Source organism: Bubalus bubalis, chromosome 18, assembly GCF_019923935.1.
Source record: "Bubalus bubalis isolate 160015118507 breed Murrah chromosome 18, NDDB_SH_1, whole genome shotgun sequence".
In the NCBI taxonomy this organism is placed as follows: domain Eukaryota; kingdom Metazoa; phylum Chordata; class Mammalia; order Artiodactyla; family Bovidae; genus Bubalus; species Bubalus bubalis.
This window is the reverse complement of record NC_059174.1, coordinates 9,800,719-9,825,026: the sequence shown is the minus strand read 5'-3', so window position 1 is coordinate 9,825,026 and position 24,308 is coordinate 9,800,719. Positions and strand designations below refer to the sequence as shown.

At 43.4% G+C, this 24,308-nt stretch overlaps 1 protein-coding gene across 3 annotated transcripts in view; it reads right to left on the bottom strand.

The window, feature by feature from the left end:
* Nucleotides 1-5,923: 5,923 nt before the first annotated feature.
* Nucleotides 5,924-24,308, bottom strand: part of CDH13 (cadherin 13) — a 1,055,068-nt gene continuing 1,036,683 nt past the window's right edge. For all 3 annotated transcript variants that reach the window (XM_044931221.2, XM_025269790.3, XM_044931222.2), the window contains 3 exons: nt 17,677-17,910; nt 13,779-13,997; nt 5,924-6,941 (listed from right to left, as the gene is read on the bottom strand). In XM_044931221.2, coding sequence (XP_044787156.2) covers nt 6,934-6,941; nt 13,779-13,997; nt 17,677-17,910 — 461 coding nt within the window. In that variant the 3' untranslated portion in view covers nt 5,924-6,933. The remainder of the gene's footprint in view (nt 6,942-13,778; nt 13,998-17,676; nt 17,911-24,308) is intronic.

Sequence of the window (24,308 nt, the reverse complement as noted above, 5' to 3'; positions counted from 1 at the left end):
GCTGTTGCAGATAACGCTGCAGCGAACCTGCGAGTGCAGACATCTCTTGCAGATCCTGATTTTATTTCCTTTGTATAAATATTTAGTAGTGGGACCGCTGATCGTGTGGTAGTTCTCTTTTTAATTTTTTTGAGGTGCCTCCATGCTGTTTGTGAGCAGGACTCATGGTGGAGACTGTGGCCAGTGTGGCCAGTCAGTAGGATCTGTGGCCAGCTGCTGAGATTCCTCAGTGCTGTGAGCCCCGGGCACGTCCTCTCAGCTTCTAGCCGGCGCAGACTATATTCAGTTGTGCAGATTGCCTCTGCGTTCTTTGCGGGACAGACAGAGTGGCCTTTTGGGCAACGTCCTGCAAAGGTCGGGGGAGCAGAGACTCAGTTTGCTTTCCCAAAGGAGAAACTGTGGACCAAGGAGTCTTGGCTGTGAGCTGGGCTGCCATGGAGGATGGGTGATGCAGTAAAGTGAAACTCTTCTTACCCTTATTCAGGTTCCTCTGAGAAAGGCATCTTTTTCAGTTTTTCTTTTGCTCCACTGAGGTGCTGGAACATATCAGGTGTACCCCTAGGCTTCCATAAAGGTGTCCTAATCCATGAGTGGTCATTAAATTGATGTTTCTGGGGGAGGGCGTGTCTGGAGCATCTCATTCTGCCATTTTGCTCTGTATTTTTTGCGATCATCACTTGACTATGTCCTGAATGATGCTGGTTTTTCATTCATAGTAGGCACGATTTTCATTTAAAATATATTGACTTAAGTAAAAATCACAAATTTAAAGGTATACAGTTTCACGCTATGGCTGTAACTGACAGCATGAGTGGCATCTCGGTGTGGTCCGGTTAGGCGAGGTGGGAGATGGATGTCCTTAAACCATGAGGATGCTCCCGTAGGATGACAGTTTAGAAAATTCTGCCCTAAGAGAAGGCAGGGCAGCAGAGATAAAGAGGTAGTGCTTGCTTTAAGTAGTTTGTCATTACACACTTTGGGAAATGCTGCTGAATCAGAGGAACACATCTCTTCTCCTTGGGGATAAATCACAACCAGGACAGTTGGGAATTTCTACAGGTGCTGGATACCCATTTGGTATAGAACAAGCCTTCAGTAATCCTGAGCAGAGAAGATGCTGCCTTGCTGGTGCGAGGAAGGGCAGGGCAGGGATTCAGGGTCCATTCTTGGTGGATCAGAGGAGGAGCACCAAAGGTAGGGCTTTGTTATGGAGAGAAACAAAAATTTAATTTAGCTCTGACAAATTTAATTTTGAAACGCCTTTGCCCCAGGACAGTCTTCCTGGCATGGATTCCCATGTGACATCAAGTTTTGCTAGTGTCCTGGAGTGCACCCTGGGGAGAGCCCCTGGTGACTTTAACTTGGGAGGGTCTCTTTGAGGTTGCGTTCACAAAAGAACAGAAAACTGCTTTCATGGGAAGAATGGTGTCACCGGTGGCATCCCGATCCACCTCCAATTGTTTTGCTTCTGGTTTGACGTGTTGGTTGATGTTTCTCATGTTCATTATGGCAGTTTTCCAAATTAGTGTCACTGTGATTGCCTGACAAGGAATCAATTTCCTGTTTGTTGACCAAAACTAGCAATTTCCTGCAGACAGACTGCCTAGGGAGGAAGGAAATGTTTCGTAGCAACTCTTGACTTACAGGTTTGGTTTTGGTGTGCTTCACTGATCTTGTCATTATTCAGAGGCTTTGTCATCAATTTCACGCATTGTGTGTAATGATACAAACTTGGTTCCGTTGATTCCTGGTGACATATGGGTGGTACTGGCTTAGGATAAGTAAGTAGGAAAAGATCAGGGTTGGAGTCACACATACACTTTCTAGGAGTTTGAACAAACTCCAGCAGATAGTGAAGGACAGGGGAGCCTGGCGTGATACAGTACACGGGGTCGCGAAGAGTTGGACGCAACCGAGCAGCTGAACAACCAAGGAGTGAGGCCTGGCTAAGACAGCTTTAACTATGTCAATGGAGTTTTCTCATCTGTACAGTGGGGATAATCTCTATTTCACTGTTCCTTGAATTATATAAATTATCTATGTAATATATAGTTATATATTACATATAAAATGTATAACATAATATGCAAACACACACACAAATAATGTAGAATATCTCACCATAGGAGGCTCTTACCAAGTATTAGCATCCTCCCCTTCCCCTTTTTGCTTAAAATCTGAATTAAGTCATCTTCTTGACATCTTCCTGTACCTGGTTATCTCTCTATTTCACTCTGTATCTTTCTACCTCTCTCTACCTACCTACGTACCTACCTACCAATCATCTATATGGTTTTTCCAAGTCTGAAGGATTGGACTGTTATAAAAGAAGATAGGAAAAGAGTTAATTATTAGGCAGGCAGGCAGCACTTGGTTTTACTTTGGTCATTAAATATTATAGGCCAACCAGAGCACGATTTGAAAAAATATACCTTTGCTTTGTCACTGTGTTTAAACTGTACTAAAGCCAGTCTAAGCCCAAGCACACACATTAAAAATCTCAGATCACCTTTATTTGACTGTTTCACAAACAAGTAAAAATTTCATGGCAACTACACAGTAAATCAAATGTTAATTTATAGCCCAGAGACTATAAGAAAGTCAGCAACTAGGGCCCAAGGTACAGTATCTTCAGTTGAATGAAAAAAGTTTTAAATAATAAACTTTTATCTCTTTTAACTGTCTATGAAAAAATGCATTTAAAATTTCTGAAAAATTTTATCTTGGGGGAAATAAATAATATTTAACACCAGAACAGGATTGACACGAATGCATGACGATGCAAATATTTTTCATATAGCCTTCATTTTAAACCCTTTAATAATCTGAATGTATGTATATGATAAAGAATGACTAATTTTATAGAGGAAAAGCTTTAAAAAGTAGCAGAAAATGGAGAATTCAGCATATATTTATAGGACTTCTATGAACCACTTTCTCAAAGACTTCAGAGCTTTGTAGTGAAATTACTATGGTTTTACTACACCCATTGCTTCTCACTGCATCCCTACCGCCCAGCAAGCACTTGGGGCCGGCTCAGAGGGTAAAGAATCTGCCTGCCAATGCAGGAGACCTGCATTCGATCTCTGCTTTGGGAAGATCCTGTGGAGAAGGGAATGGCAACCACTCCAGTATTCTTGCCTGGAGAATTCCATGGACAGAGGAGACTGTTGTGTCCGATAGAGTCAGACACAACTGAGCGACTTGGGACCAAACACAATTTCAAAAGCACCAAGGTCAGCAACCCTCCAATGATTGCTGTTCTGATAGTGATGCAGCGTGCATGGTAGGAAGAAGCTTTTCTGCCTCCCAATTGGATGACTATCTAAATGATTTGTTTAAATCATAGACTTATTCTTAATTTATAGAATTAAAGTTCCTATCTGAAATCCTTATTCACACATGTAGTCCCCCCATTTTTTCCTGTCTCTACAGATTTTGTATACGCTTTTACATTGTTGTTTAGCCACTCAGTCGTGTCCTACTCCTTTGTGACTTCATGGACTGTAGCCTGCCAGGCTCCCCTGGCAGAAATCCCCGTGGGATTTCCCAGGCAAGAATACTGGAATGGGTTGCCATTCCCTTCTCCTGGGGATCTTCCTGATCTAGGGGTGGAACCCGCGTCTCTTGCATTGGCAGGCGGATTCTTTACTATTGAGCCAAACACAGTCAGAAGTAGAGAAATTTTTCCGCAGTGGGCTAATCCAGTAGCAATAGGAAATAAAATAAGGGTAATGCATTTTACATAGCAAAGGAATTATTGATTGCGGTAGACGAACAATTATGAAAGCCCATTATCATAGGGTTACAAGAAGTCCCAAATCTTCCGAGTCTCAACAGCCAGAGAAGAAGATGGGTTGCATCATCTTTATGAAAAGTGCAGCTACGCACCATCATCATCATCATCATCATCGTCACCATCACCGCCATCGTTATTATTATTGTTTCTATTATTTAGTAGTTAAATAGAAAAGGTAGTTTCTTCTTTCTCAATGCTCACCTTTCTCTTGTGACTTTTCTCTCCCTGGTGTGATTTACCCGATGATTCCTGCTTAAGTCAACTACAAGTGGCTAGATTAGTGCGCTCTACTTAGAAAATCAGAAAATGCTTGGAGACCCTTTAGCATTTGTCTATAGCCAAGTACAGTGCAAGCTCTTAAAGATCCCACGCAACACCCCCACTCAACTCTCTACCCCGCTCAGTCGGTTTGGTAGTGACCGGGTACTTGGGAGGACAGGAGTTAACTTTTGGATCACCGAGATCTCTGATTTCACACCTACCATGAAATGTAGCTGGGTTTATTTTGTTATGATGTTCAGATTGGCAGGTGCTGGCAGAGAGCCAGGGCAGGTACCTCTACCTGAACGATGTCCGTTGGGAGAGAAGTGTTAGCATCAAGGGGAACTTGTATCAAAATTAGAAAATGTTCGCATGATCTTCTTAGAACAAACCATCTGAAACAATTAATCATGTGTAAAATGGAGAGAAAATGTAATTTTTAATTAACTAAGGTGGTTAATACACTAATTAAAAAATGGAGAAGGTGTGACTTCATTCTGTGAAAATAAAATCCCCACAGTTTTGTGCTTAATGGGAAAGAAATTTCTGGCTCTCACTTGACTTTTTTTTTTTCCAGTAACTTAGACTGAAATAAAATACATTGGTAATTATGAAATAACATTTTGATTCTGCAGTGCAACTGTATTCTAGCAATATAAATACACCCTATGATTCAGGAAATGGTACCGTTTTGGCTCCTAAGAATTGGTCTGTTTTGTTGTTGTTTTTGAAGGGATTCAAAAGAGCAACATGACAGAAATATCTCTGTCTTGATGAGGATGCTGGGGACAGGGAATAAACTTAAATACGAGAAAATTAAGGCATATCCTGCTTGTTCACGAAGTATGCCCTTTACTCTGATTTCTCAGTGTTCTATGCTAAGTTGAGCTACCGGCGTCATTTGTAAAGTGCTGGAGAGCCTGTGGGCTTGAGAGGCAAGGGCAAGTCTTACACTCGAGTGGACGGTCACTCGAAGTCTGTCTTCCTCCCCAGGGAGGGCTCAGGATGAGGTGAGCTTCCTGATGCCTAGTTAGCGAGCCTGTGAGCCAGGCTGCTGACCGCCTGGCCTCTGAGGATGCTGCTGGATGTGCTCCGCGGTGAGCCCTCCCCTCTGCCTTGCAGGAAGAGGGGAGCGAGGTCCACCGGGGAGACACGAGGCTGCGTCCTGTGAAGCCAGAAGAGGAAACCTGGTGAAGTGTGACTGCAGGCTTAGAGCCCCTGCCTCTGAGGCTTCTCCGTACCCTCAGCGGGGCTGCTGACTTTCCCACTCACCCATTTGATGTCGGGGGACCCAAACGGCCAGCCAGAAGTGTGAACTCGCACTGGGCAAGACCCAGCGTCTGCGACATTAGACACCAACATAGAAATCAGAGAAGAGCTACCGTCCGGCAGTTTTAACCACCAACACCCATTTATTTTAATGAAAAAAAAAAAATCTCTGCATTCTATATGCTTCAAAAAGATTTACTATAGAAACAAATACAATATATGGAACTCTATCTGCATAATTTCACTACAATAAAGACAACATATGACTTCTAGTTCCTATGAAGGCAAACTCAAAAGCACAGGTGCAAACAGAGATTGCATAAGAAAGCGTGTGCGCACCCACATGTGGTGCGAGTGTGGTTAAAACCTTTAGTAAGCAACGGCATTAAAATATGCTAAGACACTTACCTGACCCTAGCTCGTGTCGAGCACTAAGAAAAAGCCACAGGCTGTCACTAGTTTATCTGCTAGAAAAATTTGGTGTGAGCTCTGATGGTTCAGTTACAGCGTATGGACAAGAAGATAACCTTGGTACAAGCACTAACCTCCGTCTTATGTTCGCATGCTCACAGAATAAAAATCAGTTACTTCTCATACATAATGAACATCTTTTATTTTCAGGTTTGCAAACGACGGCCGTCAATTCACACAAAAGGGTACTTTTAAAACTACCTGTATTTACTCTATTGAATGCATGTATATAGGAAATGAACGGTGTGTGTGCGCGTAAATGTATGTCTGTACATGTGGGCCGATATATGTATACACATGGTACCTGATGGCCTCTTCGGACGCATGTGTGACCTCCATGATGACGCTGGCTGTTGTACGTATGCCAAGGAGGGCAAGGTTCTCTATCTTGGGCCAGGTCCCCAGAAAGCCCACTGGGACTGTGGTTTCTGGACACTTACAAATGCAGAGAGATAGACGCCCGTGCATTTGATGGTGAAATGTCCAGCTCTGCTCCTCACCACCATCACTCAGGATCATCCTCACTTAGGATGCAGTGAAAACTGTCCCCCTCTGCGGACCTGCCTGGACGGTGGGTCGAGGAGAAGCACCAGCTCTGTGCTCTGCCCTAGTGCTGAACTGGACGCTGAGGCCCTGCAGGGGTCGGCTGTTTTAGCTTCTACCCCTTCTGTGCTTAACCTCTCTGGGAAGGGTGACAATATATGAGGACCAAGCTTCTGTAGTCTGTCTCTATAAATACTGGGTATATACACATACAGATACGCATACATATACAAATACTAACCCACAGACCAAACCGGATGTGTGGAGTGCTGACTAGCAACATGGCAAACATCAGGGAAAGTATTCATTGTTCCTCCTCCCAGAAGGTCAAGTTCTATGCCATGATGTTTAAAACACTCAAGGGAAAATTCAGAGGATTCCATTAATTAAAGGGGAAAAGGAAGATGCTGTCAAAATGGTGAAGTACAGATTAAGTGAAAATTGCAAAGAAAACGAAAATCTGAAACAATTGAGGCCTGGTTGTGAAGTTCGAGAGCTGTAAACTGCAATCTTCAGATTTGGATTTTTTTTTTTCTCTTTTTCCTGTTGCTATGGAAACTTGGGAATCAAGCTTCAGATGTCAGGAGTTCTCACAGACCTGAATGGAAAAGACTCAGAGTCAAGTCAAGGAATATAACAACTCGATTCAAAAACATTTTAGCTAAATACTAGATACATGACTGGCAAGCTATAATAAATGCATTTATAAATATTGTACTACTTTGGGGAAGTTTTTTTTTTTTCCTTAAGTATAACATTTGAAGAGAGAAAGAATAGTTCTGCTGGTTTATGACTCAAAAAGCTGGACTTCTCTGAAAATGCGAATACCACATGTCTCACACCTCAGATCAACCGTGGCCCCTCCCGCTGCCCCACTGAGCCCTGTCTTTTGCAGTTGGCCCAGGGCTGGGATATTTTATAAACAAGCCTGCTTGGCAGCTTAGAAATGGACCATCATCCCAGATACATATACATATATATATATTTTTTGGTCCCTGAGAAAAGCAAGAGAGTAACTGGTGGTTCTGCAGAGATGGTGTATGAGTTCCTGAGGGTTGCTGTCACAAATGACCACAAATTCAGCGGCTCACAGACCACACGCACTCACTCTCCTACACTCTGGAGGTCAGAATTCTTAGGGGGCTACAGTCCAGGCGCTGGCAGAGTTCCTTTCGGAGCCCCCTCCTCCCCTTCAAGCTTCCCCAGGCTGCCTTTTTGGACACGGCCCCTCCCTGCCTCTCTGTGACCTGCCTCAGGGTTTTCATTGCTTGCTCTCTAGGCTTTAGGCCAGCTGAGGGACTTCCACCTTGCCTGATGATAGGGTGAACGGAAGCAGCTTGGCTCTCTGCCACCTTTGCTTAATTATTATTATATCTTGGATTTGTACAGGGAGAAGGTATCACTAAAAACTCGTGTTACAAAGAAACAAAAATGTATAAAAGATAAACCCACAATGCAAGTATAGTCTATTCTGGAATGAATTGATTGTTGGAATATAATGGGTTGTTCTGTAAAAGCTTAGGGCTTTTCATTCTAAATCTGTTAAGGGGGTGGGTCAGCACATAAATGTCACCAACCTGTGCTGCACCCCATTGATTTCAGAGTTTAAAGTAGTCATGTATCTGCTCTAAATTCTAGATAGAAAAATCTTTGTAATGTGACTCGAGTGTAAATAAAATGATATTGAGAAGGTTAAGGGAGAAAGCTGTTTTAACAGAAAGGACCATGGAAATGAACATGCTGATTCAGATGCAAGTTTTATTGTTATTTTCTATACCTAGGGATCTTTATACTGCTTGACAGGTGAATTCCTCTGGGGTTAGGACTCTTCTGAACTCATTTAATTTCCTTTTTTTTTCAGGTGAATTTTTCATTGCCCTTGCTACCATTGCCTTAAACTCTTTGGTGACCTGGGCTGCAGTAAACTATATCCTTCACATTCACTTGCATTTGAAGACTGGAAAAGAACATATTAAATGGCATCACTAATTTCATTTAAAAATATTTTCCTGTGTGAGACCAATAACTTAAAATAATCATTTTTGTCATTGAGAAAAACAGGAAAAAATTTTGGCTTAATAAGATCCACTCCATACGAAAGCCCTCAAGCCCTGTTTAAGTCAAGTCAGACCACAGCATATCCAATGTGACTGCTGAGCTGATTGCACGAAAAAGTTCACAATGATGTAATGTTCTTAGCTGTGCATGTGTGTGGCACATAGAAAGCCCTGGGACGTCAGAGGTTGACTGTCGTTGTCCATAAACTTGGAGGGACCAGCTCCGTCTGCAGGCCGAAGATGGCCTGCTCTACTCCGGCTTGGTACTCCTCCAAGCTCTGCCTTGCCCATAATATATTTCACAATGAAGAGGAGCAAAATATTGATACACTCAATGACATGGACTGTGCAGTTCTGTTTATGGAAAATTCTAGAGAAGGCAAGAATCTAATCAGAGAAGGCAGATCAATGAGAGTCTGGACTCTGGGGAGGGGATCAACAGGAAAGGGGTACAAGGAATGGCATCTTGATTGTGGAGTGGCTACACTTTACCAAAATTCATCAAAGTGCACCCTTAAAATAGGTGAATTTTATGGAATGCAAATAATACCTTAATAAAAAGCATCAGAATGAAAAGTATTTCCAGTGACCATTTTTTTTGCTCATTTGGTCACCTCTTTAAACTTCTTCATTGTGATCATCAAGGTTACAATTCAATCCCCCGTCCTTTCCAACATAGAGACATTTAATTTTGGTATTTATTCAAATGGTTCACCTGGTCTGTTCTTTTATATTCTTGCTCTTGTGAATTAATTTTAAAACAGTGTTTGAAAAGGTTTCAGCACAATATTCCTTGAAGTTGCCTTGTCATAGCACAAAGACCCTCATGGATGTGCCAGCTTGCTTTCTTTGGAGGGTCCTAGGGGGAGAATTATGCATCCCCTCGATGTCATCAACATGTGATTTAAACAACAAACTGGCAGTAAAAATCATTTCATTTACATTTTTTATTGCTTTCAATGTCATTAGTTTTATTTCTTTTACTTTGGGATGTCAAAGAAGGAACTGCGTCTCTCTCAGTTCAACTCTCAAATGCAATAAAGCCACCTATGGTATCATAATAAACTGAAATGTTTTTATTATATTTTTCCACAAGGGAGGCAGTCTAATAATGAACACCGGCCTCCATGCTAACCCACCTTGGGACCTTTCTGAACATCAGTGTCTCGTCTACAGAGTGAAATAAAACCACCAGGGCAATGAATGAAACAAAGAGAAAAGCCACAGAACAGGGGTGTTTGGTTCATGCGAGTCTACTTGAATCAGAATATTATTGGGGAAGAGGAGCAAAACCCATTTTCTCTTCCCATGTTGAATGACGCGAGCCCTGCAGTTTTATGAACAAAGGCTTTAAAGACCAAATTGACATGCTTTTCCTGCCAAGAGCCCAGGAGTAAATATTTTCGACTTTTTGGGCCATAGGGTCTCGGGGACAACCACTCAGCTCTTTTTGTGGTAGTAGCAGAAAGCAGTCATAGGTTAAGTCTGTAAATGGACGGACCTTCTGTATTCTGTGCGTCTGTGCTCACTCGCTCAGTTGTGTCCGACTCTTTGCGACCCCATGAACTGTAGCCTGCCAGGCTCCTCTGTCCATGGAACATCTGATTTTCCTGGCAAGAATACTAGAGTGGGTTGCCATTTCCTCCTTCAGGGGATCTTCCCAATCCAGGGATCAAACCCACATCCCTTGCGTCTCCTGCATTGGCGGGCAGATTCTTTACTGCTGATCCGCCAGGGAGCATCGGATTCTAAACAAATCTTAAAATCAGGAAGTGAGCCTTTCTTGGCCCTTGGGCTGTAGTTTGCCACTCCCTGCTTTAAAGAAACATTGAACAGATTCTACCAAATCTCCACATTCATTCAAGGACTGTGGCTGGTGGGGAAGTTCTCTTGTCCTTCCACTTTATAATCTACTGATGGTTACAGTGTTGTTAGGACTCATGCCCCCACTTTGCTTAATATTTTGGACCCATTTCCGTATGCCCTCTTGCCATTGTCATGGGTCAGCCACGCTGACCCTGCTCTTAGGAGAGAGTCTGAGCCATAGGACGGTCAAGGCGTCTTATTCCTGCCAGTTTCTCACATGCCTACATTATTAGTTTCATTCTTTCTCTGTTAGGAAGAACATCTTGGGCTAGGTCTATAATAAAACAGGAATCATTTTATTTGGCAGGCATCTCTAACGTTCAGACGAACATTATTAAATAATCTTATGCCTTTGATATAGGGACAGGGTGAGGTTTGTTTTGCAGTCAGATAGGTCGGTGATGATGACTGTTCTTAACTATTTATCTTAACTGGGGACTGAAATGACATGTCTTGTGGTGCAAAACATGGGAGGGTCATTTCCAGCTGCATAGGGAGATTCAGGGTTTCTTTCTGAGGATAATTATGGCCTGTCCTCAGGTGCCCTGACCTGCAGTGGGGTAACCATGTGGCTCTCCATTTAGGTGAGAACAGAAAGTGCATCTGATATTTCAAATACAGAATGCATGCACCTGTCTTTTCTCAATGGTACTATTTTGAGTATAAAATGATCACGAGTTCTTTGGCAGTCATCAGACAATTCTATCTTGGATTAACTGTGATCCAAGAGTTCAGATGGGAGAGATGAGAAGTGAGCCATCCTGGGGAAACTGCTCATTATTGACACCTGTAGGTCAGGGTGCTCCAAAGTAGGAGGAACAAGAAAATCCTTTGTCGGAGGAAGCAAATGCTGCCATGGCTATTATATTCCTTTTAATCTCAACAGATTACATCTTACTAGTATTTAACATAATGATTTGGAGTAGCAGGCATGTGTATTATTGTAAAAAATATTGTGTAAACATACAAAAACACTGGGTATGTGTGCTGGAGGCTACGGTCACCTGGGATGTTGGTTCCCTGGGTTGGATGGGCTGGGGATCTATCTGTACTTCAACAGTTGGAGCAGGAAGCCTCCATTAAAACACTCACTGGCCACCTACATGGGCTGGTAAGTAAGTAGAGTCTTGAAGAGCCTTGGTTCACGGAGAGTCAGGCTTTGGTGTCATGTTTATGGGCTTCCCAGGTGGCTCAGTGGTAAAGAACCTGCCTGCCAATGTGGGAGATGTGAGTTCGATCTCTGGATTGGAAAGATTCCCCTGGAGAAGGAAATGGCAACCCCCTCCAGTATTATTTCTTGCCTGGGAAACTCCATGGACAGAGGAACCTTGCAGGCTATAGTCCATGGGGTTGCAAAAGAGTTGGACATGACTTAGCAGCTAAACAACACCACCAGTTGTGGGTGATGTGTGAGTGGCTACTCAATCATCTTTTCCATCTGTGTACACACACACATGCACACACACAGCATTTTTATTTCTGTACAATCACCCAGGAAGTACTGCCCCCTGGTCTATCCTGACTCTGCTATATGTGAATCCTGCTCCGTGTCTGTCTAGTGCTCACTTGAGAAGCTGGTGGAAAACAGATTCCAGAGGTTTACTGCAGTAGAGTTGGTCAGAGCAGGACACTAAATAATCCCCATGTGTCTGTTGATAGGGGAGTACACTGCACCATATTCCTAGGATGGGAAGGGATGCTCTCTAGCTGTTAGAGTAAATGAATCAGAGCAGTGTGTTTGCCTGGCTCTCGAGCTAAGAATGGTTTTCATACTTTTAAAGGGTGCTAAAACATGGAAGACGGAACCAAAACAGCTATAAAAAGGAATATGAAACAGAGCCCTGATGAGACCCCCAGAGCCCAAAATATTTGCCACCTGGCCCTTGATGGAGAAAGCTTGCCAACCCCTGAACTACAGCAACATAGATGGAGCTTGGAAATGTAATGAAAAGAGGGAGATCAGAGCGTTCCAGCATATCAGGCTCAACACAATATGAATCAGACCAAGTCTGACGAACTGCACAAAGTAGAACTATATGGGGTGTGTGTGCGTGTGGTGTGTAGTGACAGTATAAAGCAATGTCCACGCACGCTGGGGCACGACAGCTGTTGTCTCTGGGGAGAGAGAACAGGAAATGAAACCGGGGAGAGGGACAGGGGATTTCAGCTTCATCTGTAATACTCATGGTTTATATAAAAGGAAGGAAAGAAGGAAAGGAGGGAGGAAGAAAGAACAAGGGAGACAGGAATATATATTCCCTCCCTCTCTCTCTTTCTCTGTTTCCCCTTCTTCTTTCCTTTCTCTCCCCCTCCATCCCTCACTTCCCCCCATCCATCTATTCATCCATCCAGGGAGACACTTTGCACTGTAAATTCCCCTCTCTAATTCCACTCCAAGGTCAGTGGCTCAGCAGGGAGCTCTACGTGTCTGAAGTTGGAATGAGATTTCCTGTTGACTCCACTCAACACTGTCACCAGGATACAATAATTTCTGTCTTTATTTTCTAATCATCACTTTCTTAGCCTCCTAATTCATAACACCATTCACCTTCTCAGAAGGTAAATACTGAGGCCCCAAAGTCTTTTGAATGGCATTAGCTATATGTTAATAATTGCTAAGGTTAAAACTGGACTGCTGCTGCTAAGTCGCTTCAGTCATGTCCGACTCTGTGCGACCCCATAGATGGCAGCCCACCAGGCTCCCCCGTCCCTAGGATTCTCCAGGCAAGAACACTGGAGTGAGTTGCCATTTTCTTCTCCAATGCATGAAAGTGAAGAGTGAAAGTGAAGTTGCTCAGTCGTGCCCGACTCTTAGCGACCCCATGGACTGCAGCCTACCAGGCTCCTCCATCCATGAGATTTTCCAGGCAAGAGTACTGGAGTGGGGTGCCATCGCTTTCTCCAAAACTGGACTAGTAAGACCCAAATAGGAAATATTTGATACCCGTATCTATTTATTTGATGCTCATACCTCTGTTACTCGGCATAACAGTTCATTTATTTAAAATAATCCTTCATTATGTCACAGTCATGACAACTGGTCAGTGAGAAAACTGTGTAAATATGCAATCACCTCTTTTCCTACAGCCTCTACGTCCCTCCATGCATTCTCATGACTCTTCTTTAAAGGGTGTAGAATCTCCTTAAATCTAGCTAAAGATTACACTGCACCATGCAGAGAAAAATAGGGCCCTGGTAGACCAGTTAACCAATCTGGGCACATCTGTCTGAGCTCAAGTTCAGGGTCATCTGCAGGAACCTCCTCTCCACCTGCTCTGTTGACGGCATTGGGTGCCTTTGCATGGTTCCTCAGATTGGCAGGGGGATGTGAAGGGGCCTTTGGACATTAGTGGGAGCACCTTTACAGGTAACATTCCATCACACAGATGTAAGCTAAAAATGAATGTTTCCTCTGGGATGCATATTTTGGGAAAGAAGATATGTGGAAAAACAGTGGGTTTGGGGCAGTTGCGTTTTCCTACCGCGCGCACAGTAGAGTTTGGTGAACTTACGGGCTAAGCTGAAGAGGGACAGGAGCAGGGCTGTGGCCGCGCTGAAGTGCGGGGCCCCTGCTGCGTTGCAGTCCACTTTGGAATTCTTGCAGGAGCACACTTGTACCCTGAGGTCTGTGATGTTCGTCATGGGCGGCTTCCCCGAGTCTGTCACCATGATGGGCAGGTGGTAGTTTGCTTTGTTCAGATTTTGAAGGAGGCTCACCAGGGCGTGTGTATCTGTAAATACAGAAGGGGGCCATCATAAGAGAGGGCTGGACCTCTGCAAACAAGAGTGGAATTTCAGCAGCTGAACTCACAAAGTAGGCAGTGCATTGATGTAACTACAAGAGTACTCAAATATAAATCTATTAACACCAAATAAACATAGAAATTCAGCTTTTCATTTGGAGAAATCACATTTCAAGTGCCTAGCAAGCACGCATGGCTGGTGGCTACCATACCAGATTGTGTTTGTTGGCGTTTGTGCCCAGTCTTGTCCGACCCCATGGACTGCAGCCCACGAGGCTCCTCTGTCCATGGAATTTTTCCAGGCAAGGATACTAGAGTGGGTTGCCATTTCCTCTTCCAGGGGATCTTCCTGACACAGGGATTGAACCTGCATCTCTTGCACTGGCAGAAGGGTTCTTTACCACTGAGCCACCTGGGAAGCCCACCATATCAGAGAATACCAGATAAAACACTTCCATCATGGAGGAGTTCTGTGTTTCAGAGCTATTATAATCAATTTCAGGAGGACCCAATTTGGTGGAGATGATTGAGTACTGAGAACTCCTCCCTACAAATGTATTAGACTTAAAGTATAATACATCTTCACAAAGATCACATTCAACATCTAGAAGAAATAATCTAAAAACCCATTCATGAATTGTCACATTGTACATCTTAAATATATACAATTTTTATTTGTATATAAAAATATGCAATAAAGCTGGAAAAAATAAATTGTTAGCTCAGAGCATTTTTATATAAGAACACAGATTCAAATAATCAAGATACACTTTTGGAACAACAATAACAAAAATTTAGTCACTTTTAAGGTGGGCAGGCCCCCCATCTGTTTCCATGGAGATGGTTTCTACACTCTAGTCTTTTTTAAAAAAATTATCTTTATCTATTTATTTTTTGGTCATGCTGTGCAGCATGTGGGTTCCTAGTTTCCCAACCAGGATCAAACCTGCACCCCCTACAGTGGAAGCTTGGATTCTTAATCAGCAGACCACCAGGGAAGTCCCTATAGCTTAGTCTTTATCAGGCCTCAGACCCGTCTTTATCAGGCCCCAGGTCTGTGGGAATTCATAGCACTGATACACAACCTGGGGACTGGATCTTTAAGCCCATGCTTAGTGGGAACATCCACCATTACCCAGGCCACTGGTCAGCACTCAGAACTGGCCATCTCACCTGGCACTGTTTTGGCCTTGGACTATTTTCTCTTCAGTCATTCAAATGACTATGGATTTTTTTTTTTTTTTTTGCCGTGCTGCATGGCTTGTGAGATCTTGGTTCCCCGACCAGGGATCGAACCCATGCCCCTGTATTAGAAGGCAGATTCTTAACCACTGGACCACCAGGAAAGTCCCAGCTATTTTTTTAAACTGGCTCTTTCTGGGCATAAACAAGGATAAATATTAAAAAAAAAAAAACAAAAAACTTGGAGGAGCAAGAAAAAGAATCTAGAAGGCATTTTAACTATTAAATAAAACCAGGAGGGAAATGGCAACCCACTCCAGTGTTGTTGCCTGGAGAATCCCAGGGATGGGGCAACCTGGTGGGCTGCCGTCTATGGGGTCGCACAGAGTTGGACACGACTGAAGTGACTTAGCAGCAGCAGCAGCAGCAGGAGGGAAAAGAAAAGTGTGACAACCTGAAAACAAAAAAACTGGCAATAGAACTGCTATACGTCCCAGCAATCCCACTGCTGGGCATACACACCAAGGAAACCAGAATTGAAAGAGACACATATACCCCAATGTTCATTGCAGCACTGTTTACAATAGCTAGCTAGGACACGGAAGCAACCTAGATGTCCATCGGCAGACAGATGGATAAGGAAGTCGTGGTACATATACACGATGAAATCTTACTCAAGTATAAAAAGAACATATGTGAGTCAGTTCTAATGAGGTGGGTAAAACTGGAGCCTACTATACAGAGTGAAGTAAGTCAGAAAGAGAAATACCAATACAGTATATTAACACATATATATGGAATTTAGAAAGACAGTAACGATGACCCTATATGCAAGACAGCAAAGGAGACACAGATGTAAAGAACAGACTTTTGGACTCTGTGGGAGAAGGTGAGGGTGGGATGATTTGAGAGAAAAGCACTGAAACATGTATATTACCATATGTGAAACAGATGACCAGTCCAAGTTTGATGCATGAAGCAGGGCACTCAAAGCCGGTGCTCTGGGATAACCCAGGGGGATGGGAGGGGGAGGGGGGTGGGAAGGGGGTTCAGGATGGGGACACATGTACACCCATGGCTGATTCATGTTGTTGTATGGCAGAAACCTCCAACTAAAATAAATACATTAATTAAACAAACAGATGAAGGATTATCCTAACCAGAAGGTGACAGCAGCAGAAATCACCGATGTGGATGATGACGCTGGTGAAATGGCAGGTTGGCACAAGGAAGGTTCTCTGATCTGCAGGTAGAGGACAAAGTCTTTGATGAGAATGTTCCAGCTGGAAACTGAAGCTGGGGATGATTATTCAAATCAGCGACAGCCACAAAAACTAGCAAATAAAACACTAGCCCCTCAAACAAGAGAAGGGCTGTTTTAATTAAAAATAATCAGTGTAACAGAATTCATTCTTTAAAAAGCAATAAAATGGACAAACAGGCAAATAGAATCAATAACAAGAGAAAGGCGCTAATAAAATGAGATATGAGATAAGGCCATAACAATACAGATGAGGTTTTTTTAATAGAAAATTTTATGCACAGTTGTATAATACATTTTCAAAACTTAATGGAATGTATAATTCCCCATACCTCTCAAAAACTCTACCTCTGAAGTAAGAAGAGGGAACCCAGCCCTGACCGGGTCAATCATAAGATTAATTCACTATTGATGGCAAAGTGTATGTAACATGTGAGTTCTGGTCTGGGTTTTATTGCGAGGCTAGGTGATTGCAGGAGTGAGTTCCCACTTGCCACGGGGAGGGGAGGGCAGTGGGGGATTCACAACTCAATATATTTGATATTTCAGTCTTAACATGGCAGATGATAAATGTTGGGACAAGTTTTAAATTCTACCTGTCCACGTGCAAGGATTGGTGGAACGGGGCATTGCTTGCAAGTTTCATGAATGAGGAACAGGAGAAGATATCAAAGTCGAAAGTCAAAGCCAAGGTCATTTTAAAGACAAAGTCTTTACATTTCTGAGATCTGCAGCATAAAACGGAAGGTGGGGGATTAGAGGTAAGGCTTTCTGAAGATTCCTGCACCGGTGCTTCTCTTAGGAAGGCAAGCATAGCCCAGAAATCTCTGCAGTGCTGGTGAAATTTAAGGTAAACACAGCGATCTGAGTGAGGAGAGGCACCTGAGCCAAGATCCCCAGCTTTTGAAGGCTGAAACCTGGGTAGGTGCAGAGGGTGAAGTATGGGGTGCCTAGCTCACAGGGTACAGCAGAGAAAAGATGAGACAGAAGGCAGAAAGCTGTCATGCTTGCATTTCTAAGAAACTGATATTCAATATTTTTACAAATTGTGTACAGGTGCTGGTAGGAAAATTGTCGGTGTTTGTAATGTATGAATAACTTGAAACAAGCCACATGAGAATCCACGAGAGCACAGGAAAGGAGGAACAGGTTGGAACAGGAACCAAGCCAGGGAAACCAGGCTTCAAAGCTGAAGAATAACAAGGGAATGTTAAGAGGACTTACTGTTGATCTTGGAGATCTTCCAGACTTTATCAGGAACAGTTTGTTTGTGGATTTCAAATTTGAAAGGATCCGTGTTTGGGTGAAGATCCTTATCTGTTGCTCCCAAAATGACTACGCTGAGGTTTTTGGCATCATCACAGACCTCTGCTACCGTGGGGTAAATGAAGGGTGCATTGTCATTCACGTCTTCCAGAGTTATCAGCAGGGTCCCAGTGCCAGTGGCGGGCGGGTTGCCTACAGGGAAAGGGGAGATGTTAGCACACAACCCGTACAACGCAGGGGTCATCGTCCACAGTACCTCTTTCCGACGTACCAGACACCTTTACCGCTGGCATTAGATTTCAAACAGGACCGAGAGGGATGGCTTCCATCTGTGTATAAAGTTTAGTGGTTCAGAAAGCCTGGTAGTTTTATGATCTCTCGGTCTAACCCTGTTGCTGCAAGCGGCGTTATTTCATTCTTTTTATGGCTGAGTAACATTCCACCGCATATACACCACGTCGTCTTTATCCGTTCACCTGTCCATGGGCATCTGGGTTGTTTCCATGTCCTGGCTATTGTGAATAGGGCTGCTGTGAACACAGGGCTGCATCTATCTTTTCAAATCAGTTTTCTCCAGGTATATGCCTAGGAGTGGGATTGCACTTAGAAATAATCATACTAAGTAAAGTAAGCCACGCTAAGAAAGACAGATATCATATGATATTGCTTACATGTGGAATCTTAAAAAAAAATACAAAAAAACCTTTTATCATATGTAAGGCTTCTGACTGATGTTCTTCAGACTTTACTGTTAGAGTGCTAAGCTTTAAACACACATGTCATACCAGCACATTGAAATTCACTCAAAGAATGGAAATGATAATTAGAACTTATCCTTGCTTACCATAATGAAACCTTTAATCTAAGTAGCCAAGTATTTGCATGTTGGCAGTGGGACGCCAACATGAGTTTTTCAGAAAAGCAGTGGAACAATCTGATCTGACTTATTTGTGGAAACGTACAGTGGTATTGACGGGAGATGCAGGCGCTGGAGGCAGGGAGCCCAGCAATAGATGGCATCATGAAGGGCAGTTTGAACGGCAAATACATGTCTCGTCTTATTGAGGCCCTCAGGTGAGGCTTCCAGAGGTAAAGAGGAAGGTAGTGGGGTGCAGAAAGACAACAGCCTCCGCTCTGACTGTGCTAAGAGCCTGTCAAGTTCAGTGAACCTGCAAGAAAGTGCCCAGAGCTTGGGAGACATGCCAGGGCTGAGTTAGCCAATGGGAATTTTCAATGTAGATGCTTTTGAAACCTTTCTAGTGAATTAGGTTACCTGAGTTGAAAGTGCAGAATTATGGAGGGGTGGGCACCTCAAGAAACACCAAAGAGCAGGTTAAAAGTTTAAAAAGCCAGGTGATAGTTTCTGGAAGACATGGGGGAGATGAATTGGAGGCGGAGGCAAGGATCAAGAATTAAATGTGTTATGATGCCCAAAAAGATGAGGAGTCAAGAGAAGCAATGGGGTTTCCCAAGAAGAATGTTACTGGTGACTTTCTAGGGAGTGATTTGCATTGGTGGGGAAGAAGCAAGATTGAAGGAAGCTGATCAGTGATTCACAAAGCATGAGAATAGATACTCTTTAACGTTTTTTTTTTAATTTTTAGTGAAGAATAGTTGATTTGCAATGTTGTGTTAATTTCTGCTTTATGGCAAAATGATTCAGTTATACATATATATGGTTTCCCTGGTGGTTCAGGCAGTAAAGAATCTGCCTGCAGTGCAGAAGACCCAGGTTTGATTCCTGGGTTGGAGAAGGGAATGGCAACCCACTCCAGTATTCTTGCCTGGAACCTGGGGTTATACAGTCCGTGGGGTTGCAGAGCCAGATGTGACTGAGCGACTAACGTGGACTAACATTGACTGTGACACACATACACACATTCTTTCTCATATTCTTTTCCACTATGGTTTATCGCAAGATGTGTTGAGTATATCCCTGTGCCATTGTTGGGCCTTGTTGTTGATCCATCTCATATATAACAGCTTGCATCTGCTAACCCCGAACTCCCACTGCATCCCTTCCCCACCCCATCTCCTCCTTGGCAACCACAAGTCTGTTTTGTATGCCTGTGAGTCTCGAGAATGGATACTCTTTAGTGGGGCTTGTGGAAATTTAAACAGACCAACACCCAAAGCTAGTTCCAGAGTAAACATTCAAGTAAGTGTCTGGTAAAATAGGAGCACAGCTGTAATTAATCATCAGAAGCATAGGCATTTCTAATGGTGGCAGACCATCAACTTTTGTTAGCGCAAGAACTCAAAGGAGATGCGTAATTACTTTGAAGTTGGTTTCTCACTGTCAGCTTTAGTCATTTGGCTGAATTTCTTTATTGAAAAATTATTTTTCTCTTTTTATGGAACTAATTGAATATCTCAGAGGAATCCATTATATTTTTTTCACTCTGAATATAATATGGAGTGATTTGGAAGAACGGATGAGAAGGCATTATGAGTATTTGAAATACGGTCATAAGAATTGGCCTTTCGTGAACTTAATTATACTGCTGTCTTCAATTTCCCCTGTGTTATTCTCAGGCCAGGCTGGTGATGTCTTTTTCTGAAGTCAAGCAAAATGAGCTTGTTTTTCTTTTGTTGAGAAGGTAAAGAGTGGATTCTCAAAATCTTCAGGGAAAGCCTCTCCGTTTCTATGTATGAGATGGAGGAAAAGCACCACCCCAAAGTAAAATGTAATTTAAAATGTAAAGATTCTTCATGAGCCCTTCGGCTCCAGCAGTTGTGGGGGTCCAGGAAATACCAAGCTTCCAGATATTCTCTGGCACTCAACAAAAATCACTAACCCCTCTTCTCTCCTTTCCGTCCACAAGCCAGAGCTCTCAAGGGCCCACTCTGCGTGACCAAACACCGGAACCAAAGCATGGCTGGGACGGACCCCTCCTCTATTTCAGTAGGGAAAAGCCTCAATTTGAGTGAAATCCCGGGATGTGGAGCTAGACCTGCACTTGCTCTTCCTGGGCGCTCCTCAGAGGAGCCCAGGGCCACGTTCTTGGGGGATGCGTGAAGGCTCAGAGGAAGTCCCACCTCAGAACCCGTGTCTGTAAGGGCTTTTGTCTTTGTAATATCAGGAGATGCAATGGCCCCCAGATGAACCACTCCTGTCAGGGGGTCTTAAATAGAATGGGAGGTGGGTTCCCCTTTGGGAATCTGATGAAGGTCATGGTCCTGCCTTAGGAAACGCACTCCGGCTCACGCCGAAGGGTTGGCAGTCACTGGGAGAACTGGAAGTGCGGCCTGGGCTCGGTGCAAGGTTGGAGCTTCTGATGTGCGACACCTTGGTTTAGTTGTTGTGAGGCTGAGGCAGAGAGGTTGAGCACCGGCTCAGATGAATTCCGTGTCTCAGGCCTCCTTCTCTAGAACGAGAGTTAATCTTAGCTTTCTATGTCCAAGTTTGCACTCTGTAGGTTGATTCTTACAGGCTCTCATTTCAACTACAAAAGCAAACTAAAATTCCCAAACCATCATTTGGGGTTATTATTAGTATTGCTTTTGTATCTTTTTTTTCTGAGCTACTTTTATTGTGGTAAAATATGCATACTATTTACCATTTTAACCACTTTTAAGTGTACAGTTCCACGGCATGAAGTACATTCCTACTATGCAGCCATCACCTCTGTCCATCTTGAGAACTTTTTTCATCTTCCCTACCTGAAACTCTGTCCCCACTAAAAGACAGCTCTCCCTCTCTTCTTCCCCACAGCCTTCAAATCTTGGTGGGTCATTCATTTTGCTTCAAGCTTTCATGCTGCCAAACAGTGGCTTGACATGGGAGTAATGGTCACCATTTTCTTTCCTGGACCTGAATAACCTAATCTGTTTTATCAACAGGACTGTGCCTTCAAGACCACAGAGATGCTCTGATCTCAGGTAGTTGTGCCCTGGACCACTGCTTGCTCCCATTTCTGGCTTTGTCATTCCCACTTGGCACAGACAGCTTATAATACTACACAAATTGATTAGTTTAGGACCAAACTGATCCTGCATCTGGATTTTGAAACAAGACAATTTAACTTGTGTTATTCACTTTGGTGGTGATGATCTTCTCGAGAGCTGGTCGAGTTGGCATCCTGTGTCAGTGCCAGCCGTCCTGGCCGAACCCTCAGTCTGCTTGGTTCAGTATCGAGGCTTGGACTTTTGTATTCTAGGTGTAGTTGGGGTGGAGCTGTACATTTTCTAAAAGTCCAAGTGAATCAGAGAGGTTGCTGTTTGAGCACGTGGGGCTCTACCCTCCAGTCTTCCCTCATTTTTCCAGAAGAGGAAACTGGGCCTCAGGAGATGAAGTCATTGTCCACGGCGCTGTGACCATTGGTGCTGTGTCACCTGTCCGAGGACTGCGGCCCCTGAGACACAGTGTTCCCATGCTGTGCGTGCTTCGGAAGCTCCAGAAGCGAGTGGAATGACTGGTGGTCGCAGCACAACCCACCATCCATGCCAGACTGTGGAGCTCCAAGTTTAGGAGTTTTGGCGCTGTGGTTGGCATCAAGAATTGGCAGAAGGGGTGAAAAACAATCTGTGTGTTTTGGTACTTAAGTCACCAACAATATACTGCTTTCTGTTGAAGGTGGGTGGAGCTAAGTTCTGTACCCAAGGGCACGTGTCACACCTGGGTCTCCTGGCACTGGGTGGGTGTAATGAGAAGCGGGGCCAGGTTAGGGTTAGGGTTATGGGGATATCATTTTATTCAGAACGCTGACCACATAGGATTTTCACTTAGCCAAAAAAAACAAAAACAAAAACAAAAAACCACTGAGATTTTATGATAGGTTCCATTATTCAAAAGATAGACATATATATATCTAACTTGTCAGTAACAGACAAAAACAGTGTGACACTAATTAAAAGATATATATGATTAGGAAAAAGATTAGGAAGAAATATACCCAAACCTAAATAGTGATTATCTCTCCAGGTAATTAACATTAAAGTAATACTTTTCTCTTTTCAATCTCCTTTATAATAACCATGATTACTGTGATAATCAGAAACAGAAACATAAATTCAAAAGTTATACAGGGATTAAAAATTTTTTTCCAATTCTACTTTCTTTTCTCTATTTGTTTTTACAAAGAATCGATATTTAGTAAATTTGCAGAGTTCTGCAACTACCACCATTATCTAATTCTATTTATTTATTAAAGTTTTTTTTTTTTTTTTTGATATGTGCCATTTTAAAAGGGCTTCCCAGGTGGCTTCACCTGCCAATGAAGGAGATGTGGTTTCTATCCCTGTGTCAGGAAGATCCCCCTGGAGAAGAAAATGGCAACCCACTCCAGGATTCTTGCCTGGGAAATCCCATGGACAGAGGAGCCTGGCGGGCTACATACAGTCCATGGGGTCACAAAAGAGTCAGATATGGCCCAGCAATTAAACAACACACAACTTTTAAAAAAGTATTTATGAATTTGTTACAATATTGCTTCTGGCTTATGTTTTGTTTTTTTTTGGCTGAGAGGCATATGGGGTCTTAGCTCCCTAACCAGGAACTGAACCTGCAGCCCCTTCAAGTGAAGGCAAAGTTTTTATCCACTGGACCACCAGAAAAGTCCCCAAACAATATCTCTGAGGCTCATCCATGTTATACCAAGAATCAGTACTTCATTCCTTTTTATAGCTGAATAATACTCCATTCTGTTGATCGACCATGTTTTCTTTATCCATTCACTAGCTAATGGACATCTGGGTTGTTTCTGCTGCTATGAACAACTGCATTTGAGAGACCAGGTTTTCACGCATTACAAGATCCCTAGACTGGTAAGATCAGACCCCAGTGCATCTTCTCAAGAGAGTGCCTGTAGAAGAATAGGCTCCCTGGTCTTGCCACAGTTGGCTGGGCTGGCTTCACATGCAAAGAAGGTTGAATCTCAGCCAGAACGTCTGGAAGTGAGCTCTGAGAAGTGCAGGAAGGCGGTAGACTTTTCTAGTCTCTGGGCTAGAGGTGTGCAGCACGTGTCTTACACTGATCATGCACCTAGGTGGTTCTGTATGGGGAATAGTGTGCAGAGTGAGGCTGCCTGCAATGGAGAATAATATGCAGGAAGAGAAAGTGAGAGGTGGGAAAGACAGAAAGCTCGTTTCTGAGCTCCCCAGACTCTGAGCATCAGGACTATTCTCTGTCATGTCCTATTAGAATAGGTAGCTGGTAGATTTAAAAAAAAATATTATTATTATCTGTGGTAAAGGAAAATTCAGTGTTTATCGGAAAGCGCTGCACAAGGAGAACGGGTGGCTCGTGCTCAAAAAGCCTGAACTCCCTGGGTTGAGTTTTGAATTAATTCAGGTTGATTTGAAAATTGCTCTTTCCATACTTACAATCACATATGTTTGCATTTCCATAGGTTTCCCTCTATTCTGAGAACAGTGTCCTCTTCCCCCACCTGGGGGAGAAACAAGTGTGTATGTGGGAGGGAGTATCTGTGGAACTCAGAGCAGGGAGTCCACTCCAGGGACCAGGAGGGAGACCTGAACTGAGCGTCTCAAGGAAGCTTGAGGCCCAAATTCTGGGAGGAAAATCAGGAGGATGGGCGAATTCATGGGGAACCACAGTTCACATGTGGCCCCTAAGTGAAGGCTGGGCG